A 25525-nucleotide genomic window follows, 5' to 3' on the forward strand; every position below is an offset into this window, starting at 1 on the left:
ACCATTCCACCAAAGGAGCTGCTGCTGTGGAGGGAAACAGGCTTCTGACTTAATCCCTTAATTTATATAGCATGTTGCTTCTGGGAGATAATACAGATGAAACTACCAAAGCCCTTCTAAACACAGTTAACTCTTCAGATTGCAACTCCATCCCCATTAATCTTACTACAGAAGTCCTGCAAATGGTTTTGTTGGCATCTTAATCCTGTAGAATTATTCTATACAGTTGCCTCAAAATGCACTAACCAAAAAAAAAAAAAAAAAAAAAAAAAAAAAATCAATTATAAACAAGCCAAGAGGTCAAAAACCATTCCTTTTTCACTGGGGCTTATAAGCCTGTAGATGGTTTATGACGTTTGATGAATTATAATGGAAACAGAAGCTCATTTCACTGTTATCTTTACAGGAAGTGATTGACATTTTAAGTTTTTGCATTAACTAGAGGGACTTGGAAAAATACACATGCCCCTACCTGAAAAAGATGCTCACAGAGGCATTATCTACACACTGCAAGATTATACATACAAAGCAATCAAGAGGAGTGAATGAGAGATCTGGGAACTTTGAAAAACTTCTTCAGACACACTTGCACCAAGATAATGATGTACATATGGAAAAGAAACAGCTAACCAAGAAAAAACACAAAATAGAAAAGATGGTCATTGCTCAGAACTTCACTGCAGATTGCTGTGCTGTGGCACCACTTCACCTCTATCTTCTGTTGCTAGTCTCCAACATGCTGGACTCTTGGAAAAATTGTTTGGATGTTTTCAAAAAGCAAATAAATGAAAGTAATTGGAAACATTTTTTCACCTTCCTTTCTTGTTGGAAGAAATAATTAGGACACAAAAGTATGTTAATTGAAATGCCATGTGCATAGAAAAAAACAAGTGGAAATGACAAATGAAAAATATTTTGGTAAAATGCAAGGCGAGTGGCTGTCACAGTGACTACATTAATTGTAACATATTACAGCTCGCAAATTCAGATTTGTTCTTCTCATGATGGAAGCTGACTTGTTACTAACACAAATGTCCAGTAATCTGTTGACTGAGGAAAGCAAAACAAGGAAGACTAGATGTTGCAAACATGGTATTAATATAGTGCTTGGTTCATAGACTGAACCTTTTGATTTCAGCAGTGCCACTCAAGATATTAAACATCAGGCCATTTAAGCACTTGCAGGATCAGGCCATTAAATACTGAACTGTTCTGTTGATTTGGCAAGAAACTAAGATACAGAATTGGTTAGCTACTGTGTGTTACATTCAAATACAGTAAAACCTCACTAATTCCCACAGCCAACAATTAATATTCCAAAACTGGAGTCCTTCCCTGTTTCTCTGCAGAGACCAAACTGAGCTCTTTCATGAGATCTGACATATGCAAAATAAAAGAAAGAAGTTTTATTTTATGTAAGGAAAAATATAATCTGACTTTTTCTACAAATGAACATTTGCCAATCTGAAAAATTCTGTAATTTGCCAGATGCATTTCAGCTATTAGTGAGAATTAGCAAGGTTTGATTGTACTCTAAATCCATTAAAGGCCAAAGTCTTACCTCATCAGGACTAGGGATAATATTTACACTGACAACCTGATCACAAATAACAGATTCTGAATGTATTCTGTTCAAGCGACTCCTTAGTTCAGCATTCTGGTTGAGAGCCTTAAAATAAAAATTGTACATTTCATTTAAAATTAAAAAGTAAGTGTTAAACAGCAAAAAAAAAAAAAAAAAAAAAAAAAAAAGAAAGAAAGAAAAAAATGTAGCTTCTTCCCAGCAATTTCCTAAGAAATCACAGAACCTCCCTTCTTCCATTTTTATAGAGACACCTATTTTGAGATCCTCTCTAAAATTATTTAATCTTTTGGCTGGTTTTCCTTCAGTGATTTTCAGGGGACAGGGGGTACAGATATTCTCCCACAACATAACAGTGGCATTCTACCATAATTCTTCAGATGATAGCTCTTTGGCAGGTATACTGGTGGGTACATTACGGAAATGGGGAGTGAATGCAGCAAGAAAGAATGAAACTGCAGAACAACAAATGGGAACTACCCCCAAATGCCCAAAGAGGCAATTCTTGGTTTACAATTATACAGCCCTTTCTGAACCAAGGTTATCAGCACTTAGAGCCTGCAAAAGGAAATTGCTTCCTTTCCAGCAAAACCAACATAATTGCTAGTATCATTGGGTGTTTCCCCATCTGATCAATTTGATATATTTGCATATGTGTACTCATTTCAAACTACTGATCCACTAGAGTGGTATCTGCTGATTTTTCTCCTTTTTTAAAGCCCAACCTAGATGATAAATTTGGGTGCATATATACATATTGTCTATTATCTAGAAAGACTCATGTGCAAGATTCTGAAATCCAGAAAAAGTGTAATATGTTACATACCTAGAACATGAACTGACTTAACCCTAATATATCCCCATTACTGAGAGATATGGAAAGGAACAACAGACAGACATACTGTTTTAGTAGAAAATGACTGTTACAGTGGAGTAAGAATCTTCTTCTGCCTCCCCCTAGTGTAGACTCAGGAATAGATTGCATGAATGTACCAAAATAAAGTAGGACCAAAGTAAAATAGGTTAGCTTAAACTGTCACTAAACAGTTTGAGTGACCCCATTTTGCTTTGTTCTTAAACAGTCTGGGCATGTTCGCAGTTGCCATCTACCAGGAAAGGAAGGTGACAACTAACAGCAGGCTGGCAGTAGCTTCTTAAATTGCTCAAACCTGGTCATGAGACTGGTTGAACCCAACCGTCTCACTAAGGTCAAATTTCCACTTATTCCCCATTGAGACTATGAACTAATGTGTGACAGTGACTTTTAGACTGACACTGGAGGCTAGGAACAAGAAGAAAACATGATCACCTATTTCATACAACTTGCTAATAAGTTTCCACAGGTCTTAGTTAAATTTGTATCAATAACCAGAAATGGTTACCCTTACTCTTGTCCTTAACCTTTCTTTATTACAACACACAGTAATCAATCTGCGTAACACGATATGCATCTCTATCTACAGAAACATGCATCAATTTTAATCTCATAGCAAAAACCTCCAACCCAATAATAACAACAGTGTATGAAATTATATACACATTTGGGTGAAGTTCTGTTTGCCTTTAAACCTCTGCTGACATTTCTTGCAGATGCAGTACTCCACACCAATCTGTTCTTCAGAGTAAAAGTTTTTATGTTTCTTTGACAATGAATTAAAAAATTTGAGTTATTTTGCAACCTGAGGACTTACTGTCGCTTTACTTGTTTTTCCCCACTAAGGTCAGTGACAATTTTTCCTTTGGCTTAAGTGGGAGAGACGCTGGACAGTAACAGGTGTGTAGCTGAAAATCCAATTTACCCATAATTGTCCTGTAACCCATGATTCCTTTTGCAGTTAAAGACATGGACATATAAAACAAATCTGAAAACATACAGTAAAAATTTAAAACTTAATTAAGAAAACAAGAATATCTCCTTGGCTGTGCTGGAAACAGCTCCAGGAAAGATATCTAGCATTTGTATAAAAACATTTGATCCTTTTTCTTTACTTCGGAAAACCATAACAGATACATGCTTACACAAACAAATTATATCCTTCACCTTCACATGCATTTAGGTTAGACCTATGTCATAACAGAACATATGTCATAGTCCTGTCATGAACTTGGCTTTTTCTTGGCTCCTTCTACCTCAGGAAATATCCAAAATATAAAAGACACAGCGCATCTGGCAAGCTAGATGTGCTTGAAATCAAATCAAGAACATACCTGTGAGAGGGACTGTCTGAGGTGTGCTATTTGAGCATTGTGGCCTGTAAGATCCTGCTCTGAAACAATCTGCTTAAGCTTCTCCTTCTCTATAGCTATGCTGTTAAAGGCAGACTTCAAAAGAGAATGTACTAAGCAAAAAGAAAAAAGAAAACAAGTGTTTTCTCAGTTAGAGAACTGCACATTGACATCTATTACAATATTTCAGCAATAAAGACAGAGTGAGATTTCCATCCCACAGTTACGGAAATTTGAAACAAGGATCTGAACTTCAAGTGATCCATGCCCAAATAAGTACAAACACTTACAGCTTGAGGTTGTAATATGCATACTGTATGCTCATACATATGTCATCTGAGCATATTCTTGGTGCTGAACGTATAGACAGATGCGTGTTTGGAAAACCTGTGCCCAGTGTGTGTTTTTTTCTTTCTGGTTTTTTATTTTTCTCTTCAGAGTAACAAAAAATCAGTTCTGCTAAGACTTAATATTGCACTAATAAAGAGGATTACTTGGTCTTTAAACAGGTTTTTGACATTTTTTAAGATATCAGTCTCATGTTTTTCCTATGTTTGCTATATAACCGATAGCAAACTGATAACAGACCCTTTTAAAAATAGTATTTTTGAGTCTGTAGGACCATTCATTTATTGGCAATAAAATGGCATTTCTAAAGTACATTCTAGTAATAAGCTCTTCTGTTGTTTCCACTGATGTAGAAAACATTGCACAAAAATGAACTGCATATTATATGTAGCAGTGACATTCTGATTCATGTCTGAAGAGAGATAAACCATTTTATTGAGAAACAATACGTTTGCAAATTCAGTCACGTATTTACAAGATGCAGAAGTAGTTCAGAAGACTTCTAAAAAAAAAATTTCTTATCAGCCAGTTTACCTATCTCTAGATTCATTACATCCATGGAAAATGTAAGAAGGATAATACATGTCATCTTTATGTAAGCCCCAACCAGCTGAAATTTCTTATACAATATCATCTAAGCAGACAGATGCCCTGGCCATAACTAAGTGAACACAATAAAGAAACACAACAGAGAAGCGCAATAAAGGAAGGGCTTGACGTTTCCAGTTACCTTTTTGTGCCATCAGGCAGAATTCTTCTTGAAGCTTCATGTACTCAGTAGAGCACTCCAGAGGGTCCGTAACATGGCTTGGGGGAGTCTGAAACTCAATGTCTGCGCAAAGGTTGGGATTAGATGAATGCAGTCGAACGGGTGACATTGTAGCACTGAAAGGGACCTACAGAGAGAAACAGTGAAGAAATACTGTATAAGGTGCAACCAACCTTTGGACTCTGTTGAAGCAAAATACAAATTTCTTCCGAAAACAAAAGACTTGGTTCACAATGTGAAGAACATGGTAAAAGTGAACACATAACTTTTTACTTTCCTAAATCTCAGCACAGCTGATGCAGAATTCTCTTTTGACATTTTTCACTGAAACAGACAAAAGGCGGTCTAAATACATAGCCAACAGCTAATGATGGAGCATTTCAGTTCTAACATTTACAAAAATGGACCATTTCATAATGCTTAAAAGATGACTGGAAAATTAAACCATGACACATACTGCTTTATATTTGGACATTTGAGAGTACATGTAGTATGACTGTTGCTACAATACCAACATTTGAAGTATGCAAGTTCCTCCACAGATCTAGAAATAAGATATATTATTATCAAATACAGCATTGAAGTTTTTCAAAACTACTGGTAAATCTTGAGTTGAAACTCAGTGTACAGGCAACTATGAAGAGGGAAAAAGCATATAGTCTTTCTATAGTCTTTCTAACTAAACAAATAAACAACACCCCCCCCCCAAATCAAAACTGCACCTGATTTTCATTTACTGTAATACTTTTCAGGTAATAAAAACATATATGCAAATCTTTATAAATTATATACACGTATCACGTGTATTCAACAGTTACCTACTTGCCACATATACAGTGTATGGCTGCCACTGTTATATATGTGAAGTGTGTGTCTGTGAGTGTATGTTGTATTTTATTTTAATTTTACCATTTAAACACATTTGTATAAAAATCAGGCCAAGAACCTAATTTTCAAATTTAAATGCAAAGGAAAGGCATGCAGAACTACATTTTGTTACTTAAATATTAAGCACTGTTAAACACATTGAACACATTAAATCTAATTTATTACATTACATTGATCAAATGTATAAATCAAGAATTTTAACACTGCAGCCCAATGTTAATTATTCAAATATGAAAAATGGGGCCAAAATATAAAATGTGTCTTCTGAGGCATGATAAAGAGCAGCAGATAACAAAAAAAGTCATATTACTAAGAATTTTTATCAACAGATAAGTTCTATACTACCGTCAGTATTTGAAATTGGTACCTTGTTATTTGATTAGATCAGCGAATAGTTTTATCAATACCTTCCTGTAAAAGTTGCCATCAATATATGTTTTAGGTTTCTGATTCACCAATGAAACCCTCGAAATCCTGTTGGATCTATTCATCATATCTCATTCCACTCATGAGCATAATCTGCAAAATACCAACTTCCATCCTGTTCTTCCTCAATTTCCAGATACATATTGCACATAAAATAATAGCTCTATGGCACCTATCCAGTATAAACTTTATTCTCTCATGTATTTTGATTTCCAGCTATATCAACAAAGTAGGCATTTTTTATTGGACCTCATTTTTACCTCATATCAAGGGGACTTCATTAACAGGAGATGTAGAATAAATTCCTTCTGTTTGTACTGGATATTTACCCCGTTATCTTCTTCGCAAGAACCAGACTGCCTCTCTCAACAGCCCAAGAAAACTAGGTTAATTGACTATAGCGACTAAATATAGGTTCATTTCAGGTTTCCTTTACAAAACCTTTTCAATTCTTAAATCGCAGAGCATGTTCCCAGAATTTTCTGACTGGGAGCACCACAAAGGTTCAATTGCTCCAGGTGGCTCCCAGAGGGCAGAGGAGGTGGCTGCATGATAGCTGTGTGCATGGGGAGCACGTACCCAACCCTAAGGCCCATGCAGAAGGCAGGAAAGAGAGCTGATCCCAGCTATAATGCAGGATCTTGAAGGAGAGTCCCCGCAGCCCCAAGTGCCTGTGGTGATGGGGCAGGTTGCCCGAGCCCCACATAGACTGGCAGAGCTGCAGGCAGGCTGCCCACACACGGTGAGGGCTTTTTAGTCACTTTGTGATGAACCTAGCTGAAGAGAGCTGCTTTAGATCCATCATTTCTGCCTCATACCTCAGCTGGCCAGGCTGAAAAACAATGTTTCTGCAGTGAGGTTTATTGGAAAAATAACATTTCAAGGTGTGTCCTAGAAACAGCATTTACATGTTCTACAAATACTGTCATACTGCTTGCAAGAAATACACATTCACATGACAGAGACAACTAGGTGCTTTGCCGACTGCTTTAAATACAAGAACCAAAAATACTGAACTGTTGTTAACTGACATGAACTCTCCTCATACGCATCTTTTAGAAAAGTTTCCAAGCTACTTCCCACAACAGATGAAAAAATCCACATTGAACAAACTCTTTCATTCTCTTGAATAGGCAACAGTCCAAGAAACACTGCCAACATACTTCTCTTCCCCTTTTTTCCTTTCACTCCTGTGCTTTCTCTCTATATCCATGGTGACTTGATTCTGACTTTATTACTCATCTTTTTTTGGTTGGTTTTTTTGTTGTTGTTGTTTTGGAGGATTTTTTAAAAATATTTAGCTTCTTGATGCATCACTCTGGTTTCCTCCATACACACACTCTGCCAGACATGACCTCAGATGTACCTCGTCCTGACTTTCTGCTTTACGCCAAGGACGTAACACACACTCATCCATCACCTTCTTCAGAACTACATGTTCACGGAGGAACTGACTGTTCCTGGTAGAGCGGATTGTAAGGAAAACCTCCTCTTTCTGCCATGCATTTAACTGATGCAATTCTGTATCCCTCAGTCTATACACACAGCTTCACTGTCTGGGAGAGACAAGCACTTTGCTACATCAGCCACTAAGACCCGGGCCATTGCCACAACCACTGCAACAGCTGCAGAGTCATTTTGGTGCCTCTCGTTTTCCTTCTTCCTGCGCTTCTTCTAGCTCCTGCAAGACTTCCCTCAACAGGTCTTCACTTCAGCTGCAGGTAACAACTCAGCAATTCCCTGGACTCCTACTGCCTTGCAATCTAAGTCCAGCTATGTTTCCTCCACTTAAACACTCCTTGGTATGGCTCTTGCCAATGTTGTTCAACTACTACTGAGCCTACTGGTTAGAGCGTCCCACTGACACTACTCAGCCACATAAACTGCAAAGCAGGTTGATTTCTCTGCTAGGCAGGCAGACTGATGAGGTTGGAATATCAGTCAATTATTTAGCACAGCATTCAGCATCAACTGATTATGGGGGATTAAATTTAGATGAGTTAATTTGGGAACCGGAGGAACACTGATTTCTCTCATGCTTTTTAGGAGGGCCTAACAGTAACTGAGTTTTGTGGTTCAGGTAGCAGGAGCTCAAGGTATTCAGGCTTAAGCAGAAGCTATGTCTGATCTAGGGGATTTTAGCCATGGGCTGGAGCAGCAGACCCTGGAATACTTTAGCCTGGTGAAGGCATTCACTGCTGGGGCTAGGTAAGGGGTATGGATTTAAAGTTCACTTCAATCTTTGGCTGCACAGAGTCTTCCCTACCTGCTTTCATAGCTCCAGATTTTGTGTCAAAGACTTTGAGAATTAGCAAGACTAAATACAGACACTAGAGGTAGTAATATGACTTTTTGGGATTATGGAATGTAAACAGAAAGTGTCTCAAATGAAAAGGCTAACCTTATGCTACTTCAAAAAAAAAAAAGAAAAAGAAAAAGAAAAAAAAACAGGAAATTTTATAATTCCATGCATGTTTGTAACAAATCTCCTTGGTTCTGCTGTCTTGCTATAGACTGTCATGAGAATCTTTTAACAGAATTTCATCATTCCTTTCCATTTTGTATAGTATATAGCAGAGTATGTCAAAGACATGTCCAAATAATGCAGGGCCTAAGTCTAACCGTCACTTGCACTTGCATAAAGGAGGAGGGACATGTGCCATGTAAACAAGCTCAGATCCACATTTATGGAATTCATTGGTCTCAGGCCTGACCACTTCTAAGGAACTCAGCTGAAAGTGGGTAGCATGGACACCTCCAAAAAGTGCAAGAAACATTTCATAAGCTTATTACACATTCACGTTGTTACACAGCTTCCCATCTTCAGAGCTATCCCTTGATTTTTAAATCCACTCACTGTTGTAGCCACTGCAGCTGCTAGTCTCTGCCGGCGTCGTGTTGTGCTGAACTGGCCCTTCGGTGCCGGCCCTTCCTGACAGTGAATGCAAGAAGAGAAGGAAGTAGAAAAAGAGAAGGGAAGGGGTGATGGGACACAGGAAGATGAAAGGTGATCAGAAAAGGGAGAGGGAAAGTCTTTAAGTGGATTTCAATTTTGTTAACTCTTATGGCCTACACATTCTGAGGACATATCACATGTTTTCAGTTGTGTATGCCAGAGACATAAAAAAGCTAGATACTTCACTAAAATTATCTCCAGATGAGTTGGACTGCAGTGCATCTACTAAGACTACCAAAAAAAAAAAAAAATTCTATTAGCATTGCCATAAGGCAATTATGGCATAAGAAAACAAAAAGGATGCTATGGCATGGCAGAAAACACAAAAATCAAACTCCTTCTGGGGGTCACTTGACCATCTAGAAGATGAATTCTGAAAGACATCACTTTGCATTAGTGGAAGCACATGAACTGTGGTCATTGAAGATGTATGCATCTCAATGGTAAAACTTTTCAGTGTGTATGTTACAGTGAGCTTGCTTATGTAAACATTCCTGTGCACAGCTCTAGCATTTCCATGTCCATCCTTGAGCCTATTTGTGCATTTTCTCCACACACCACTTTTTTGAGTTCCAGCTACTTCTCCTGTACATTACTGAAGGCTTGACTTCCAAAGCAATGCAAAAACTCGAATAAAGCAACACAAATTAAAACTAAGTATTCCAACAACTACTTCCTTTTCTGCATGCCTAACTTGTGGCATCATCCTTCTTAATTTCACTTTTATTTTACTTTTAAGAAAATTCATCATGGTACATTAAAGTCAAGCAAGTAATTGTCTAATGCAGAGGAGCTCCACACCTATCAAGAAGTCCTTCTATTTAATGTCTAATCAAAATGTCATTATTTTGAAGCCATTTTAAGATTTTAGAAGACTAGAAAATCCACCTTTCTGCTTTTAGAAAACAATTTTCAAACCCTTTATGTTTTTCTTCCCCTATATCTTCACCAATAGCCACTTCAGTATTTTTAAATCTGTATACTTTTTCTGAAAGCAGCCTGGGCGCCATATAAATGACAATGGTGTAGATTGGATACATGGACACCATGCTGAAGAACAGGATGTTGTAGTGTAATATTAGATTAAGTGTCTTGCTCCTGTAACATTCCTGCTAGTAGGGGTTGCTGCATCTGAGAATGACCGTACCCTCCACCCTCTGGCCGATACTAGTCGCAGTGTTACTGACAATGGAAGGATTGTCTAATGATCACAGAAAGAGAAGCCTTGCTTTGTAATATTTTGTAAAATTCTCACATTAAAAAACATGTACATAACCTCTAAAATATAGAGTACAAACTTTTTTAAAGCAGAGAACGCATCATATGCATAACATAAAGCTCTTTGTGCTCTGCAGCAGTATGTCTATCCTGTGAATAGGAGTTTGGAAGAATATTCTTGTTTAACTAATAGGGACATAAATAAATATATATATGTACAGAGAAAGAGACATGCACAAATATATATTTGGCTGCCAGATTATGAATGCAGGTATGCATTATTAAAATGGGAACAATGAGCTCTGCAGAACCACACACTCCCTTCAACACAAGAGAAAGTGAGGTCATAATCTGAGTTATGATATAAAGAAATACTGATTTAAGGGAAAAGGTAATAAGCCAGTCTTTGGGTCTGGTTTCATTTCTGAGCTGAAAGCCTCAGTAGAGCAAGCTGCCTTTTCAGGTTGCTCCATACTATATAGTTCTCTATTAAACTACTTTCCCTGAAAAACAAAACAAAACAAAACAAAAAAAACCAAACAAAAAACAGTCTTGGAACTTCACAGCTCTGAGCTTTTGAGGGAAATTAAATTGTTAGTTCATTTTATTGCTTTTCAGTAATATTTTTCTTCTTCTTTTGAAGATCTTTAGATTGTCATGAGAATGACAAATCGGTCTTTTACCCAAAGGGAAAAAAAACAACCAAACCCTCAGTTTTTGTACAAAAGCATTATTTGTAAAATGAATGAATACAGGTCAACTAACCTGTTGTTGTGAGCCATTTTCATAAGACTTTAAATACACTTTAAAAACAAAATAAACCTCGTTCATAAAAGCAATCTTTCTTCAGAGAAGCAGTCCATGTATTACTCTTGAGTAAAGGCCTGTAAATTAAGCTGTTAATTCTAAACAATTTAACAATACTAAACCCCCAAACCTGCAAACACATACACACATGCTATGCTCAATTTTACTTTGGGGAGTAACCCCATTCTAGTCACTGGGATTAGCTGTGTGAGCAAAGTTAACTGCATACAGAACTGGTATACCTAATAAGTAAATATGTATTTCTAAGAAACAAAGCAAGCAGCTTTTCTTGCAAGAAAAAGTGTTTTAAACACATTATACACCTAGCATTCATATTCCAGAATGTGTTAGCAGGAATACAACAAAAGCTGTCTTATTAACAAAAATCTGGTAACAAGTATAATATAAAATCTGGATGGAAGAATTCTCTCCTTGCATCTTTCGCAGCGGATGCTGAGCTAGCAAAAAATTACACTCTCATTCCCTATTACTCATGAACAAGACACTTGCATATACAGTGCTCTAACTTTTATGCTCCCCAGGAGGATGGCTCTCAACATCATACTATCAGAGGGTCTTTTGATGGTAGTTAATGACTGCTTATTCTAAAATAAATAGGTGCAAGTACTTCAAATGGAATTAATAATGCAACTAGCTTAAACTTAGTATGTTAGTATTAGCATTATCCCCTAAAACTAACGAGATGTACAGAGGCATGGGGAAAGAAAAAGGACAACAGAAGTTTTCTTAGTACCAAATGTCAACTATTTAATAGCAAATCATGTATAGGCACCATGAAGAAATGATCACAAATTAGATAAAGTGGTTCTCAGTAGTGGGTGCCTGGATAAAAAGTTTATAAAGAGTTGAGTAGTCTTGAAAAAATGACCTATAAGGAAGGCCAATGAAGCTAGAGGAATGGCTACAGAAGAACAAAATGTGACTGCAAGCTTAAGAAGCACCTAGGCATGGGAGGAAATCCACATTTTAGTAGAATGGCAACATGAGCAAATTAGGAATAACACAATGAGTCAGAGTGAGGCCATCTTCCATGGATCACAGCTTTAGACCATTCACAGGACAGGACAGCCCTTGGAAGAATAAACAATGCCTTGAGCCCATCAAACTAGGCAAGGTAACGGAGCAGCCAAAAAGGAGTCTTCGTCTTTCATATAATTTAGAATAATTTTATTGTTTCTGTTTCACTGCAAATTAATTTATAAATCAGTCATCAATAACTTAATGCTTTGCTCTAACAAAATAAGCTTTACATTTCCAGCATTAAGCTTGCCAGGAGTTAATGCTGACCCAGGTTAGGCAGACTTCATTATCAACCCAGAAGTGACAGATCCATGTAGAGCAGTGCAATGCACGCAAACTCTCTCAAGAGAACCTGCAAACCGACCGTATTTGAGAACTTCAGGAGCTGAGGCACAAGTCCTGCCAAGCCACAAACAGCAGTTTGAGAGTCAGGTGCCAAAATGACAAAAGACCAGACCAGTGTCACTTTGGCAAAGTGCAGGCAACAAAGGAACAGCTCTTAATTCCTCATGACCCACCCTAGATCATCACACATTGACTGCTTTCATCATTTTTTCATCATTTTTGCGGAGAGGAATTTCTCTGAGACCACTGCAGCATGAAAGAAGAACATGCAGTGTTGACTCTGTCTCTTCACAGACACCAAGTACTCGCATCCACTTTCCTGATATTTTTATTTGCCTATGTTATTCAGCAGCAGGGAAACACAGTGATCCTTCAAATGCAGGTAATAAGACATGACATCAATCACCAAAATTCCCTTGTTAATAAACCTTCTTAATCCTAACAGATGCTTCATTGTTCAAACTATTGTGAGTTATCTAGTATAACAGGTAGAAAGAAAAATCACCTACAACAGCTGCAAAGAGAAGGCTGATGCAACTACAATTTCTTCTTAAGATTATTAATCTTAAATGAGTCACAGAGAGCTCCTTACTGTGCCTCTGAGTCACAGAGAACTCCTTATTGTGCCTCTAAGGCACATATTAAAGGCTTTCAAAGTTTGCATGAATTCCAAGGAATTTAAATGGATCAAAAGTTGCTGACATTTATTTATTTTGTAGCAGACAGCGCAGTGGTGATTGTTAGCTCCTGAAGTCAGTCGAATATAGTCTTCATTATCAGTTGCTCAGTGATATAAAAGATTAGGTTTTGCATTAGGCCTCAAAACATACAACTACTGACAAAACACAGTAAGATGTCCTGGATCTAGCAGTAATACAAGCGTGTTATGCTTATTTCTGTGCTTTTACTTTTCAGCTCTAAGGCAGGATGGGGTAAATTCTTTCTTCATGTAATTTATTCTTTGATTTATCCAGTTTGTTCCCATACTAGCCTTTTCCATAAGACAAGACTTGTGAAAATACTTCTCACTGGCAACATTCATAGTATAGGTCTTCACAAAGACAGCTGGTGTCTTTAGTATTTCATTCAATGTTTTCTGCTTTTAGCTTGATGTCACCTGCTCAACTGCCCTTCTTGGCAAGTTTGAGATAGAACATCAGTATCCCCATGTGCTGCATGCATATTGCCTTGTTTGCACATTAACTGACTAGTATTCAGATCCCACTCCTTTCCCTAGATGGCAATGTTTTCATATGCATGAAAGTAAAATCAACACTTTTCTCACTATTTCTCTAGGTTTTAAACAACAAACTGAAATTTAATTTACTTCATCAGGAACGCAAGAGACAGTAGATTGACTTCCTACTTTCAGCTAATATATCATTTCATGCTTAAAAGTTAATCTAAAAGTACAGTGAAAAGTAAAACATTGTGCATTCAGTACCTGAAGTTGAATTTTTGCATCTTTGCTGACACTTTTTGTTCTCCATCGTCTTGTGACCCGCTTGTCTTTCTTTGAAATATCTACACAGTTAGCCTACATTATACAAATAGTTAAAAGCGACAAAGTACTATTAAGTAGACACAAGCAACACAGACAGTACAGCAAGTTAGTAAAGAATTGTAGTGTTAGACATCTACAAATTAGAAAGTAAGGAGAAGAATGCCACTGCCGGGGCCCACAACTACAGCAGTGACCAGCTGTAGCTATCCATACGCTTCTATAAACACGTGGTATATTTAGCTCATTTAGCAAAACTACTGGTATACTTTCTTCATGAGTGCACAATATTTAGGACCAGACCTTGAAATCCTCATGGATTTCTACTTTGGTACTACTCAGAGAAATGCAGACTTCACCTCTTTCTGAAATCAATGGTAAGTCTCGTTACCTCATTGGAACTAGACTTCCCAACACACGCACCACTGGAAGATTTGTGTATTTAAGGGGACTGATTGAAAAAGGAAGAAAGTATTTAGGATTTAGGATCTGCTGTTGCTTTCTTGTGGTCAAGAGGAAAACTCACCCTGAACTGTGAAACGGTCCAACCTTTGGGACCTTTGTACTATGCCCTCTTTTCTAGAGCATGCAACTTCATCTTTGAGGGTCTTTGGATGCCCACTCCTTAAAAAAAAACTTAAAATAGTATCTTACTCTGCACAATAAAAACTCCTTACATATAATTTCAATGTATACGTGTATTTCTATTGTAACAGTTCTGAGTTTTGCTTTGCAAATGACTTAATCATTTGATTTGTCCTATTTAACTCAAATAATTAATACGTCTTAATTATTTGTTTACACATGAAACATTATTACATGTGATTAAGATAAACACATAGCATAAACCTTTCATCCAAGAGTTACTATGATTTCAGAATATCATTAACAGACAACATCTCTATATTTCCCTTAACACAAAGAACAAATGTTTCAGTGTAATGATTTATGTTCAAGCATATTTACCTGCATGTCTGTGAAATTTGGTGCCGACTGAGTTCTCTGTAGTATTTCTAAATTTTGAAGAAGTTTACTGAGTTCCACAAGGTTTGACTGACAATGAGCAAGATCTAACAGATATAAAACAAAATTACATTAGGTGCTTCAATTTGGACTTTTTTTTTTTTTGCCATGATGTCCATCATTCGCACTTTATTGAATTATAAAAGTTTAATGTCCAAATCCCTGTTTGTAAGGCATCTAAGTAAAAGCTTTATTTTTAGAGATGTTGAGCACTTGTTATTTCTATGGGAGTCAGCAACAAGTCTGGACCTGAAAAGTTGATCATATTTTAACAATGATATCCATTAAGATAATACAGATTATTAAGATAAATTTTAAAAGCAATATCCCAAAACACGCAGAGAGGGAAATTCCTACCACAAGCATCTAATTACCTGAAGAGCTAATTCATGTTCATGTAAAGATGCAACTTAACCAGTTTACTGACTATTTCTTATTTTATATCAACAAGTTTTGCTGAAAGAACAAGGCATGAAAAGGTAAAGACTAACCTTCTGCACATCTGTCCATCTCTTCAGAGTCCTGCAACCAGGCTGCTACTTTACTCTGACCAGTAGTGCAAGTGGCAGGAAGGCTGTTACTGCAAGGTATAGGAGACTGCCAGGGGAAGCTATTTTGTTGCACCTAAGGCATAATAAAATGCTTAAATTTACTGTTGCTATGTTGCTTAGTCAGTGTAATCACCATACTACTTCAGAATAAGAAAAAAAAAATTGCACTGTGATTTCAGTGACATCTGTGATTTGACTATATAGTTGCCCAAGATGCAGATTTTTCTGAACAGCATGTTGGAGAACCAAACCAAGAACCTCACAAGCAAACTGTGTTTGCTAACTACCAGTTAGAAAAGCTGTTGTTTAAGAACAATATCAAACAGTAAAGAAACAGATTTATCCCTGATGACAAAGGCAAGTGCAAATTGTTCTAGGGATGGTGAATTCTTTGCTAGATCTCTACAGCAGCCCATTGGTGAAGGCTGCAGTAAGGCTAAATTAGACAGTCTTTCAGCTGCACATACAGCTTTTTGCTGACCATTGGTTCCCACAGTGGAAACTCCTCTCTATTGGCATTACAAGCAGAGACCACTGTAACTGCTCATGAGCAAGCCTGGTGGGCATGAGTTTTCAACAAAAGAACACTACACACCTTTCCATCTGACACATTAGCAGCTGGTGAAGATTCTGTAGTAGAGGCTGAAGGGAATATATGAAAGCTAGCATCTCTTGGAGATCTCACAATCTCATTCTGACGGTACAACCGGTGATGGCGTAATTTTGAAACCCATGCATCAAATGAATCCTGGGACTTCACCTGGAAACAAATTCACTATCAGGAAAGCATTCAAAAAACTACTTTTCTGCACATCTTTTACAGTTTTATTTATTTCCGCTGTGGGTGAAAAGAGACTAAGTATTTGCACCACTTTTTACCTTCAGATGATAGATGTGTTCTTCTGTGTCAAGATCTATTCTACGAGCCTTCTTTTTTATAGACATAACTGATAAACCAACATCAATGCTCCCATGGACTTTGCCTTTCTGTATCTAAAATCAAAAAGCAGGGTAAGAAAATGGCAGTATCATGCACTTCTTCACTATATTTAACAGAAGAATATCTGGTGCTGAAATGGTTTCCCATTTTATAAACTTTTTAATATAAAGCCATATTAAAAAATAAAACCTGTAGTCAGACTAACCACTTACTATATTTATAGACAGAGAAAAGTATCTCACAAGAAGTGGTCGGTACAGAGCCAACTCCAAAATTAAAGTGTGTTGTTTCACACCGGTACACAGTTACAGGTGAGTGAGAGTCAGAGAAAATTAGACAGTACTCAGCTCCCTGCTCCTACCACTTGATAGTTATTGGTATCAGATCTAACTAATTTAATGCTACCCTTTATATCTCTTGAGTACATTGTAATCACTTCTCTGCCCTATCCACATGTCTCACAATAATCAGCTCTGACTGACATAAAAATTGAAAAGGAAAAACACATGGTCAGGCTAATCTCTCAAGCACCTTCATTAAATAAACTACTTTAAGTAATGTAGTTTTTATTTTCATAGAAGTAAGAAAAGGTAGAATTCTTGAGGACAAAACTCAACCAAAATCTTACATGCTTTCCATATACAGATCTCTCTTTGAAAACAACTTTCACGTGTGCACTGTCATAAATATGCATAGAGTGAGTATGAGAGTTAATCACCCTGGCAGGCTGAATTCCAATACAAATTTTAAAATGGTCTTCAACTTTACTTACATCAATTGGTGACTTTGAATATTTCAACATTCCATTATCCAGGACAAAAAACCTCTGAAAGAAAAAAAAAATTCTTTCTTAATGAGCAGATGCAATTTAAACTATATACAATAATTCATCTGCAAAAGAAGATGATTACTCTGTAGCAATTAAGGAATATTTGTGGGTTGGAAAGAGAGGATAAATACAGTATTGAATAATTTTCTTGCTTGTTTTTTGAACAACAATTATCTTCTAGGCAAGAAAAAACAGATTCTCTTTTTTCAACATTCTGTTCTAGGTTTAACTTAACAAACCTTGATAATGAAGGGTATTTTTTCAGTTTTTGATCCAATTCAATAAACTCTGTAAGACACTGTATGTCTGTTTCTTCATTTTCTTCCCACATTTCAAATTAACAACCTACCTTTCCTATCCAGAAACTGAAAAGTTTTTCCTAGTGCAAGACCTACATCCCAAAAGAAAGACCCACATAGGGATGTTGTTGTGGTCTCCTTGATCTCCAGCTGAGAAAAAAATGCAGGCTGTGAGACCCTGGTCTACAATCCAAAATTTTGTGCCTCATGGCAGACCTCCAAGGAGTGAGGAAAAGATGAGAGTGTAATTTGTGCTGATGATAGCTTTTCTAGCTGTAATGTAGCTAATACAGGTATTAGTACAAGTGTAAATATTACAGCATTCCCAGCAACATACCCAGGTCATGGGAGGGCTTACGTTTTGGGTGTTACGTCATTGATACAGTATGAGCCACTACATCTTCATTGACACAGTTACCAGGGCTAGGCTAACCTGGCAATGCCTATCTGTGCCATTGTTACACCTTTATTTTGCCGAGTGGCTCTTACAACAGAGAGCAGAATTCAAAGTGTGTTTCTCCTGCAATTAAAGTTGCCCTAGCTTGTGTGTACTAGACCACTCAAGCTGCATTGCAGACAAGTTAGCACAGACTTTGGCACACAGCATAAAGATACAGCCTAACAGGAAACCTAGACTTTAAATGAGATTCACTAACTTGTGTTTACCACCACTAACTTTTAAAACATGCTAATTAATAGAAACTAGTTCATATTTTTAGAGTCTAACCTAAAGCACTAATCTATGTTAAAAATCTAGAACACAGCAAAATATTATCCTAGACTCTCTAGGCTGCCTGACATAGAAAGGAAGGACAATGTTTTCATGATGTGAACCTGTTAAATCAACACTATGAGCAGGGTCAGTAGTTAGATGGCAGAAAATATCTCCTGAAGATGGTTCTGGAAATTATGTCAGTCAGGGCGAGAAAACCGTGCTTTCCTGAGACGTAACTTCTTAAATAAGATGTCAAAACAACAGGAGGGCTTTTAGTTCTGGGTTGTTTTAAACTAGGTATGGTCATTAACGGACTTCACAAGAACATGATATTCATTTCATATTGTTCTGCCTAAGTTCCACACACAAAAGAAAATGACCTTTCCTCATATTTTGTTCCAAAGCATACTGCACTTCAGAAAATAATCTACTCTCCAAGTTGTACACATTATACCTGGTATGCTGCTAAAGCATATTCAGAACCATCAGAATATGACATGCGACGTCCAATAGACAGAGGATGCTATGGCTCTGCTAGCAGAACACTAACACAGCACATGCTACAGTTACTGTCTCTGGAATTCCTCCCTGGGCTCTCAGCACTAAGTATTGTTATGGAAACTGCACGATATTTGAAAAACAGATCATCAGTAGTGATCTCCTTTATAGAACTGTGAAAGTTGGACTCCCCGTGCTCTCCTATAAAGTTCGTTACCAAAACAGACACTTGTCCAAGAAACAACACATTAACATAATGTATTTTAGAGGAGTGGAAGCAGCAGGTTATTCCATATATTCTTATATATCTGATTAATTGTTTTGGGGTTTTTTTTTGGGGGGGTGTTTGTGGGGGTTTTGGTGTGCTTGTTTGTTTGTTTTTTTTTAAAATAAGCTCTCCTTTTCTGTTCTTTCAGTGTTTCAGGTATGTCAGTTTGAAATCCTTTAATACCCCTAGACTAAATTCAAGTAGTGTATATGTATTTGGTTGCTGAAACTACAAACCCTAGTTAAGTAAAACAAAACCAAAAAACTCTAAGGTAGACAGGCATGCACAAAAAAGGGTGGCAGGCATATGTACAAGTTAGTATAACATTCAGAAAGAATAGAGAAATTAGAAAAAAGTGTAATTTATACTAGTATGGACTGAATTGGGACTCAGACCTGAGTAAGTCCCACAGTGTTTAGCAAAAAAAAGGAATGCTTTCCCAGAAAAAACATCACATATAACAAATGGTTTCACTATCCTTTGCAGTAAAACACATTCTATCTTAGAAAATTATCCTGCTTCAAGTACCCTCAGCTACAAAAAGACAGGTAAGTGCCAATACCACACATCTTGTTGCTAAAAAGGGGAAAAAATGTAATTACTATAATATAAAATACAGACAAAAGAGTTTATGAACACCAGGTTTAGGGCTAACAAAAGTTAGAATTATGCATGGAAAAATGTCTCCAAATTAACTAAAGAGAAAAGAGATTTGGAGCTGAGTTTCGGGGTGGTTTGGTTTGGTTTTTTTAAATGGAGACATCTAATAGCGAAAGTGCAGAGTCCCACTGCATGCCCACACAGAAGACTGCAATCAAGACGACAAACAAAATTCAGGGACAAAGCTGAGCAAATCTGCCCAGTCAGCATGCCTGAAGGGCAATGCTCTCCCATACGAACACCTTGGGTCCATGCAAAAGCCCCTCAGCTCTCCTCTGCTATCATGAAGTCCTGTGTACTTTAATGTAAAGTCAATGCAATCTTACAGTACACAGCTATATTTGGTTATAATATAGTGAAAAGAACAAAAGGGATATTGATTAAACCTCTTAAACCACAAGGCATCTGCTGATTATTTACAGCTTCTGCCTGGATTTTGAATACAACATTAGGCAGCAGGCACTGCAATATGGAAGCCATGAGCTGTGTGTGCAAATTAATTCTTTACACAATTTGAAGAAAAAAAGTTATACACAAAAGTCCTGGGCATTTATTTGACATCCTAACTTCCTCTAGACAAAAAATCCCAACTCATAAAATGAGGTAATAAACTTTTGACTGTTTCATGAGACATTTACCTTATGCCAACCTTTTAAAGGCCATTTTCTCTTTTTCAGCATGAAACCTTCATGTTTGTCTGGCTTTTGGACATTGGTCTGGCCTATTTTCAGACCCTCTATGATTTCCCAGCTGTCAGGTTCCTGGTGAAAAAGTATGAAGACACATTGATTAATTAACTGTGCATACACATGATGAAAAATTGCACTTACATGTAGCACAAAGTCTCCAGTGCAAGACAAAGAGTAAAGGAGGGCTAGGCTTTTAAATCAGCCTATTTAGGTACCAAACTACATGGTCACTGTATTATGTCCAGCTGTATCTCATTTAAAACTACTGAATATTAGTATTTTTGCAAGTCTAACCCTTACCAGGTAACTAAAAGGAAGCTGAAGCTTTTTAAAAAGTCTGACACTGTAAATGAACAACAATCTGAGGGTGGGCCTGGACATGCTGTTCACAACAGGGACTGCGTCCCAATGAAATAAATACATCCAAATACATGAAAACAGGATCAAATTGTGGCTGAGCTAAGTATAAGAAAGGTCAGACCTGCTACTGGAGGTAACAGTGTGAAAGTGCAGGTGGCTCTGACCACCTGTTAAGTCTATCCAGAAGGCACCCCACAAATTAGCACTGCACTGTAAGAACTAAAAGGACTGAAGAGATCTTGCAATCTCTTGGGGTATGGGCAGAATCTGCATGTTAAAAATGTACCTTTACTTAGAGCATTCCTTATCTAAAAAAGAAGGGATCATGAGATGAAATGAGGAAGAAACCAGACTGTTAAATATATGGGCATATATTAACAGTCCTCTTTGTGGTATTCCCTGATCATAAAAAATAGTAAGTTTTCTGATCTTTAAGGTACAAGCTACATTGATTCTGGATACTCTAGTTTTTCCTTAAAATTAGAAAAACAAGCAGAAGAGGTTGGTTTGTTGTTGGTTTTGAATGCAGCCAGCTCTTGTCTTCGAGGGCATTTTATGACAGTTTCACAGGCTAATTGTGCCTTTAGAAATCAGCAAAAGGAAATTAGTCTTTTTTAAATTTTCCTGCATTCATATTTACTGCTTTAAGAGAAATTTATAGGAAAGCTAACTAATTTTCTCTCTAGAGAAAAGAACAGGAACTGTATCATTTCAGATACAACCAACTGTATGCCTTTCAGGGAGCCAATTAAAGCATATTTTTTGTACACACCACTTCTTATGCATGACAACTTGTACAATTCAAGCCAGACTTACAATATACCATAGTGAAAGCTTAAAGAACAATATTTTTAAAGAGAAAAACCAGAGTTATGCCTTTATTTCTGTCCTCTTGCTACTACTGTAATCACCAAAATTATGTACCAATTTAAAAATCTCCTATTGCCTGCTCATTAAGACTCTATTTTACTAATCGTATCCCACAAAGTTGTAAACTTGTATTTTCTCAGCTGATTTGTCACAACTCCCAGCAATGTTATGAAAAGTTAGAGAGGGAGGAGGTCATACAGCATCAAACATTTAAAGGGGAAAAAAAATTGTCTCCTCCATTTCCCACAAAACTATTCAAAGCCGAGCACTGTCAGTCTTCCATAACACCTCCAATTAAGTTACACAGCCTTGATAATGTTAACATTACTATTACGAAAATACGATTTCAAAAGTAACAGCAAATTTCAAATCTACAATTTTCAATACGATCTTGTTATTTTGAGAAGGGTGAAAAGTTCTATCCCAAATAGTATATACTGCAGTAAATTTTGATAGAAATGTTTACTCAGTTTAGTTTTCCCTGCATAACTGTAAACTGGAACTATGCCAGTGCCTGTAAATACCATGCTCAAAACCCCTCTTTTTTACTTCCCTGTGTTTTGCTTGGATATTCTATTTCCAATACTGTAGAGGGAAGCACACATGCATTATTTTTTCCCTACAAAGAAGCACTTGGCACTTAAGAGGGGCAAATTAAACTGTGAGTCCCCTGGGGTGAGCAGAGAATCTCTCTCTGCAACTGTGCCAACTGATTCTTCACCATATTGATTTCTCCTTTAGAAGATCAGCTGCAGGCACAAGTCTTTTATCTACTAGATAACATCAGTATTGATTACTTCTCAACTAGAAATCACACAATCTCATATAGCTATTCATTGAGACAAAAGGCCCAATACAGAAGGACAAAATGAGCAATTATTCAGTGCAATGTGGATACCTGTCTTCTGCTGCACCAGTGCTACAAGCTATTCCTAAAACCATCCTAACAATCCTAACTGTGCCTCATCCCACAGGTTTGGTGTGATAAGATATGCCCAATACAAGGGACATTATGCAAGAGCTGTCAGAAACAGGGGAAAACCAGAGTGAAAGCGATATGCTTGAAGGGTCCTCATACAATGCCAATTCTCAAGTCCAGCATTAGTACTTCAGGACTTCTGCGATTCCCTACATAATACGTAAGAAACAGCTCTGCGTGAAGCAGCAGGACCAGGGGAACACAAGCACAACTTACAGTCCCTGGGTCTGCATATGCCCCAGGTACTGGGAGTAAGGGAGCCACTACCAACAGCTTTCTGAACCTATTATTTTTGTCTGCAAAGTATTTCTTTTCCAAATAAAACAGAAGGAACCATTTCCTTTTCCCTGGATGAACAGAATGTTTCCTTTTGAATTTGTTTTACCACTTGTGTTTCAGAACTTAGACATTTAATTTCAGATTTTTCTTTTCCACCAAATACTCCACCACAGCATGCTCACCTTTTCAGTAACAATCTTATTTTTTCATATGAAGTATCTTAAAATGAAGCCTTCTTTACGCGGAATTAGACTTATTTGAAATCAGTTATTCCAAAACTGAGGAATTCAGCCAGCAAGAAATTCACTGCAAAGCACCACACACAAGGCCGCACCTTTCAGGAACTGGTGGTTACTCCTACAGTTCTATCCATTTCTCGGCCTCAGGACAGAAGGTCTCATCAAGAGATTTTAAGTTTCAAATTTTAAGAAACCACCCACAAGGAATGTCATTAGGACTTATATTTTAAATTAATATCATTATTGATTAGCAGCACTTTTGCACTTGGATATGATTTGCTCCACCTTAATAAGAGGATTAGACTGGATCATTTCTCAAAGTTGCTTCTAGCCCCATACTCTGAGATCGTAAAACTTGTTCCTGGGGGCCATCCATGGCCCCTCTGACACCTCAGCTGGGGAATAGGAAGCTCCAGGGCAGGCTCACAATATACTCAGTGGTAGAATCATACAAAACAATATCCCAAAGCTGTTAGTGAAACTACTTTGTAACTACAGAGGGAAAGTCATCACCCTGATTACAGCCCATGCTTTTGCTTACCTTGGATAGAGAGACAGGGTCACTTTCAAGGAACTGCTTGCTTAAAGAAGGGTCTGTGCTTCCCGAAGAAGCCTTCCGCTCCAAAATATGAACACTCTTAAAAAATAAAAAAGTAATTAAAGAGAACAACTTATCATTCAATGTTACTTTTAAAAATACATATTAAGTAATGAATGACCAATCATTACAATCCTTATATAAAGTATCAGCAGCACAGCTCAAAATGTATGAAGTACTACCCATGCATAACATAACTGCACAAATAGTTTGTCTTCTGAGGCAATACACCTCTCTTTTTTTACTATTCATTTTTAAAGTAATTATTCTGTTCAGCCTAGAAATGACTGGAACTAAAAAAAGCCAGGAAAGACAAGTAATGCAGTTCTTACCTACAGAGATGCAAAGTGCTCCTAGCCAGCCTATTATGTTTTCTGCTAAGATACAAGATGCCAAGTATACCTATCGAGCAGTCGGCACTATCCTACATTCACTCCTGAAGCAAACCATTGCACATAAGACATAACTGCCTCTAACATATTCGTTATCACGCCTTAGCATTTTGTTATTGGCTTCTCAACTGAGGTGAAGTAACTCATTACATGAGTGCTTTTAATAGATTACAAGTGTTCACAAGATCAGTTACTGGGTCTCAGCTGACAGGCTTGCTGGTGAACATTTATGCAACATAATGAACTTAAACTATCACAGCTGTTTTTACGTGCAACAATACTATAAAATTTTATATCTTCAAAGCATGGTACAAAAATGAAATACATAATGTCATAACTACTCTTAAAAAAATTGCTATTTTTAAAAGACATGTAAAAATGTCTTCCCATTTTCCAGAAATGTTTCACTCGTATTTTGTAAACGAAAAAGCATTTTTTCTACAGGAGAAAACAACCACATTCTGCCTGCTTGGAATTGCATTTTGTTCTCTGGTGAAATTTTGCTACATAGCTCATATTACTATTTGGTAAGAATTCTACTACAACATGTCAGTAGTATCTTTTTGGCATGAAATAAAACTATTTCATTTCCAGGACATGTAGCACGTCAACAAACTCGCAATTGCAATTACCCTCTGAGAAGGGTAAGTTTTTCTCAACCGAAAACAACAATTAAATTTTGTTCACAATTAAGCTTCTTTACATTCACTGAAAAAGAGATTACGCAGGTACAAGTGACAGCAGAAACAATCAGGGAATATAAAAATACATACAAACAGCAGAGTAAGTATTATTGTTTATACAGATAACTAAGTACATAAGGACCATAACCAAACTAAATGAAAATAAACACAGCTATTCATATAAATGCATATACAACACAGACTTGCTGCAGAGCAACACACAGACCTTCATTGTTCTCTTTCAATTTGCAACCGTGAATGAGAAGGAAAATATGGGGATTGTCTCTGTTGTCAGTGGAGATTAGTAAGCATCCCTGCCACTATGCAACAATAATCGGCATTTATTTTCAGTTACTTTAAATTTAATTTTACAATGAAGAATGTGGAAAAGCACCAATATTATGTTACCTGCTACATTCCCCAGGGCCAACCAGCAAAAGCTTTGTCATCTATGCTTTGAAATCTGCTTTATCAAAAGAAAGGCAATCTTATTAATTAGCCCAATGTCTATTACTAGCCAGATGAGAAAAATGTTTGTATTTATGC

The 25525-nt window shown here is 37.1% G+C and overlaps 1 protein-coding gene across 9 annotated transcripts in view; it reads right to left on the bottom strand.

The window, feature by feature from the left end:
- Positions 1-25525, bottom strand: part of OSBPL6 (oxysterol binding protein like 6) — a 111660-nt gene that overhangs the window by 23337 nt on the left and 62798 nt on the right. For 5 of the 9 annotated variants that reach the window (XM_030019105.2, XM_030019104.2, XM_030019106.2 and 2 more), the window contains 12 exons: positions 23848-23943; positions 20529-20651; positions 17394-17447; positions 16561-16674; positions 16277-16441; positions 15622-15754; positions 15074-15177; positions 14051-14143; positions 9097-9171; positions 4887-5052; positions 3791-3921; positions 1562-1669 (listed from right to left, as the gene is read on the bottom strand). In XM_030019105.2, the coding sequence (XP_029874965.1) occupies positions 1562-1669; positions 3791-3921; positions 4887-5052; positions 9097-9171; positions 14051-14143; positions 15074-15177; positions 15622-15754; positions 16277-16441; positions 16561-16674; positions 17394-17447; positions 20529-20651; positions 23848-23943 (1362 nt within the window). The remainder of the gene's footprint in view (positions 1-1561; positions 1670-3790; positions 3922-4886; positions 5053-9096; positions 9172-14050; positions 14144-15073; positions 15178-15621; positions 15755-16276; positions 16442-16560; positions 16675-17393; positions 17448-20528; positions 20652-23847; positions 23944-25525) is intronic. The other 4 variants (XM_030019109.2, XM_030019110.2, XM_030019111.2 and 1 more) reach the window with 4 other exon arrangements.

Source organism: Aquila chrysaetos, chromosome 6 (assembly GCF_900496995.4).
Source record: "Aquila chrysaetos chrysaetos chromosome 6, bAquChr1.4, whole genome shotgun sequence".
NCBI lineage: Eukaryota > Metazoa > Chordata > Aves > Accipitriformes > Accipitridae > Aquila > Aquila chrysaetos.